Source organism: Anthonomus grandis, chromosome 1 (genome assembly GCF_022605725.1).
Source record: "Anthonomus grandis grandis chromosome 1, icAntGran1.3, whole genome shotgun sequence".
Lineage (NCBI taxonomy): Eukaryota > Metazoa > Arthropoda > Insecta > Coleoptera > Curculionidae > Anthonomus > Anthonomus grandis.
In genome coordinates, this window is record NC_065546.1 from 54,746,826 (window position 1) to 54,751,446 (window position 4,621).

Genomic DNA, 4,621 nt, shown 5'->3' on the forward strand with positions numbered 1-4,621 from the left:
TTAGTCCTAACCAACATCTAAAACATTAAAATTTAAGCCCTGTACCCGTGGTCCTAAACAAGAATCTTCGTCATCAGACTCAATGGGTCGAAATTTCCTATGAAAAAGACCTGTTGACTGATATTTCGTCGGGACTTTAAAGCTCATATAAACCGCAAAAATGCTCACTAAATAGCAATTATAACTTTAAAAAATGGCCGATAAGAACTGTACAGACGTTGGACGCTAACATTTACAGAAATAAAATCGACCAAAGCCGTATTTTTGCCATAATTAAGGTACAACACAGGCGTCATCTCAAATAGTTAAAAATCTGTACAGAACCGCAATTCTTTGTGCGAATTTGAACGACGTTAAAACCCGTTTTAAAAACGTGTTTTAGCACCGCTTTATTATTTTTTTTTTGGATATTTACAAGCTAAACGTATAATAAAGATAAATTCAAAGAAGTTTTCTTAACAACGTCAATAAAGGCTATCGAGGTGGTGGTATGTAAAAAATGCAATTAAGAAATCATGTAACACTTATTAACATCATATTCGTGCCCTAATTACCAACACTAACAAGGAAAGATTCCTTGAAAACGCCCTCTTGACACCTAAATTAGACGTGTAAATCTATTAAGCTATAAAATCTTACTTATGAATCTAAAAGTCTAGTAAATTGTTTTACACCTTTTGAACATAAAGCAGTTTTTGATTGAAAATATTGGGAGGGGGAGTGGCCGTGTTGATTTTGAACAGTGTACACATCCACGTTAGTTTAGTAAAGATCAGGTCTACTGGTCAAAAGTTAGAAAGTCATCTATGGAGTTGCTTTCAGGCAGCTGGATGTTTAAGCATAAAAAGTTCCATATTTTCGATAATATTGTTTGGAACGGTTGAATAGCCAGAATTGATTTATTACCCTTTCAGTCAATAAAAAAATGTTAGTTCAGAAGTAATAGAGGACCTTTCTGGACATGACATGAATTTAGTTATTGGAAAATGAAAGCTATTAAATATTTTGAGGCTGAAATCATTTCGTATCCGTACACCTTTAGTTACCGAGAGAACAAATATCATGTCTTACTATATAAATTCAAATCTGCTTTAACTTTTTTATACACTAATTGAGGGGGTCAGAAGCCAAGGGTTCCAAGTGACATTTTTTCAGAAATCAGTGTAAAAAGTGAATGGTGAAACATTATTTTATATCATGGCAAAGAGAACTAAGTGCGTTTCAATACTAGTGCTGCTCTTTATGAACTGTTGAGAAAATCAGCAGATTCAGTCGCCCGTATTGTTAATTCGCATAGGGAACTAAGTGCGCTTGAACCCCGTTGCCACTCAAGCATCAGTCATTTAGTAGATTACGCACGAAGTGGAAGAGGTTAAATTTTGCAAGTTTTTCAGTTGTTTTTTTAAAATCAAAATGGTTACTTCTGATGAAGACCAAAATGGTAAGTTCTCAAAGTGCTATATCCTCTTCAGACCCCCGGTACACATTTGTGTACAAAATATTTAACTCCATTTTTAGACTTTACCGTTTACGCAAATTAAATTTCAATCGATAAATCCCTATTAGTAACAGTCTGTTTGCGCCCCGCAAGTGCCACTTGTTCTCTGGCAGGCAACCTGTGCAAAAGTGAAAGTGTCATGGCGTCTACCAGCACAGCTGATTCTGAAAAGGCCAGACCGGTTCACCGTAAGTACCAAACAGTAAGTACCCGTGCTTGTAAATCACGCCACAACAAATTTGTTTGTACACATTTGTGTACGTTGGGTCTTATATTGGTCTAAAAGAAGTTTTTTTTTAGATCGGAACGTTTATTACAGCGACGAACAATTAGCGGAGATTTTGGATCAGAGCGATTTTTTTGCCACTGACGAAGAAAGCGACTTTGAAGCTACTAATGCCCATTACGATAGTGACTCCAGCAGTGACTTTTCAAGAAATGGGGAATCATCTATCAGGGAATCACAAGTGATCCCAACAATTTATTTGGATGCCCATAACAATGCAACAAGTTCAGAAGAAGAAGAAGATTCAATTCCCCTTAGTAGAGTTTTTCCAAACTTAATTTGTCCTGTTCAGGAAGACAATGAAAGTGATGTCAGCAGTTCCTTCGGTAATAACTCAATACTAGCCACTAAAAAAAAATTATCCCCAAAAAAGAGATCTGTTGGTAACTTAAATCAATCGCGTAAGAGGCAAAAAACTCAAAAAGTACCGGCCCAAAAATGGCATGACGTAGAAGAGGGCTGCGATTTAGAGACTGATTTTGCGCAATTCATTCCTCCTTTACCTGATGTTCAGGAAAGGAAAAACTATTATCCAATTGATTATTTCCATCAGTACTTCGATGAAGCTTTTTTTAAGAATCTAACGGAAAATACAAATATTCATTTTCAACAAACTTGTAATACTTTGCTTAACGCAAGCGAGACCGAAATACGTGCCTGCGTCGGAATTACATTATTAATGGGAGTTTTGGGTTACCCTCGAATACGCATGTACTGGTCAAAATCATTTAAAATTCCACCGATCGCTGATACAATGGGCAGGAATAGATTTTTTAAAATAAGAAATTATCTTCATGCTGTTAATAACTTGGAAGTTTCAGATGAAGAACAAAAACGTGATAAACTATGGAAAGTGCGTCCAATAATAACTTCTTTTCATAATGCGGTTTTGCGGCTACCGAGAGAGGAGAATGTGAGCATTGATGAACAAATGATACCATTTTCGGGTAAAGTAGCTATTCGACAGTATGTTCCTCGAAAACCCAATCCCACTGGTCTAAAACACTATGTTTTAGCTTCAAAAAACGGAACTATTTTAGATTTTGAAATTTACCAAGGAAAAACAACTAATTTTCCAGAAGACGTCGAGAAGGAAAATTTAGGTGCAGGGGGTAGAGCCGTATTGCGTTTAAGTGAAACTTGTTCACCTGGAACAAACATTTATTTTGACCGCTATTTGACAAGCATTACTTTATTAGATAAACTAAGGGAAAAGGGAATTTCTGGTACAGGAACTACAATGTCCAACAAATTTCCAAAAGTTGGTTTTCCCACTGACTATGAACTAAAAAAGTTAGGCAGAGGGATTATAAAATCAAAAGTAAGAGATGATAACAAGGTAGCTCTAGTTAGGTGGATGGACAATAAGGCAATAACAATGGCCTCTTCAGCACACAGCATTAATCCAATACATCAATGTCGAAGATATTCGAGGCCTGATCAACAGTATTTAAATGTTCCCCAACCAGACAATGAATTTATGGGAGGGGTTGATTTACTGAATCGACTAATTGCAGCTTATAGATGTTATCATAAAACTAAAAAATGGCCAATAAGAGTGTTTGAACACTTCATGGATTGTGCAGTAGTCAACTCATGGAATCAGTATAGGAGTGACTGTGAAATATTAAAAGTCAAAAAGACTGACATTCTAGATTTAATCGGATTTAAAATGCGCATAGCAGAAGCACTAATTAAAGGGATATCAACTGCCGAATCTGAATCTGATTATGAGACTTTTGAACCTATATCGCGAAAAAAATTACCGGGTCGGCCTGGAAGGGTGTCTCTACCTCCTGCTGAAGTGGCAAAATCTAAAGGCCGGCATCTACCAAAAGCCATGGATATTAAAGAGGCTCAGAGGTGCAGAAATCCCGACTGTACGAGACGTACGCGAGTCAAGTGCATTTCGTGTAATATTTGTTTATGCGTTGTTAAAGACCGTGATTGTTTTATTGAGTTTTATAATTAAAACAAGATTCCTCTTTTATGTTCTTTAGTAATATATGTTATGTTTTTTTTTCATATTAAATAAATGCACTTTTAAAATTAAAAAATGTTTTTTATTTTTTATTTTAACTTCAGTTAGATACTAAATTTTAACTAGCTACTGTTGAAAAATATTTTGTACACAAATGTGTACATTGGTATTCGCGAGTTTAAAGGATATATGGACCCAAGATACACATTTGTATACAAATTATTTTAGCGCCCCGTTTGGCGGGGCAAGTAGGATTGGGATAATTATTAGCTTAAAATGGTGCCCTAGTTAACTCCAAGTGAACCAAATAAAAATTGCACACACTATTGTCGCTTGGGTCTGAAAAGGATATAATTTGTTGAAATATGTTTTCCTTGACGTTATGTTTTTTTAAATTTTAGATCCGTTTAGTGATAATTCCGATGTTAATATGGACTACGTCTCAAATTAAAATAGTTCACAGTCTTCTTTAGATTCAGAGCTTAGCATAGCAGCAAGAGAACCTCAAGCAAATACATCCAAGAAACGAACACAAAAAATAGCACAGTGGAAGCGATCCAAAGCAAAACTAAAGCGTAACTCTGGCCAAAGGTACGTTGGACGGCGGGGTGAAGTTCATGAAGCAGAAAATCAGTTAAACCGTACAATCACATTTGGGCCCTGTTATGCAAAAAGCAAGCAACCCACAATTTGAAAAAAAACGAGATAATGTTACAAACTGATTTCAAAATGTCCAAACTACATTCTGCAAAAAGCTACCAAGCCATTCTACACATTTTTGACCTTGAAAAGTGCGTCCCCACTTATACTCTGTTCACTAATGGGAATTCTCACATTTCGCATAAAGCAACCATTC

At 35.9% G+C, this 4,621-nt stretch overlaps 1 protein-coding gene across 1 annotated transcript; it reads left to right on the top strand.

The window, feature by feature from the left end:
• Positions 1-1,245: 1,245 nt before the first annotated feature.
• On the top strand, positions 1,246-4,293 carry LOC126742197 (piggyBac transposable element-derived protein 2-like). The gene is made up of 2 exons (XM_050448790.1): positions 1,246-2,292; positions 2,471-4,293. Exon 2 carries the CDS (start codon positions 2,494-2,496, stop codon positions 3,754-3,756), a length of 1,263 nt encoding a protein of 420 aa, XP_050304747.1. The 5' UTR covers positions 1,246-2,292; positions 2,471-2,493; the 3' UTR covers positions 3,757-4,293.
• Positions 4,294-4,621: the final 328 nt, after the last annotated feature.

Bases quoted from the DNA above. Each gene is read 5' to 3' on its own strand.
- LOC126742197 (XM_050448790.1), top strand. From the start codon at position 2,494: ATGTACTGGTCAAAATCATTTAAAATTCCACCGATCGCTGATACAATG.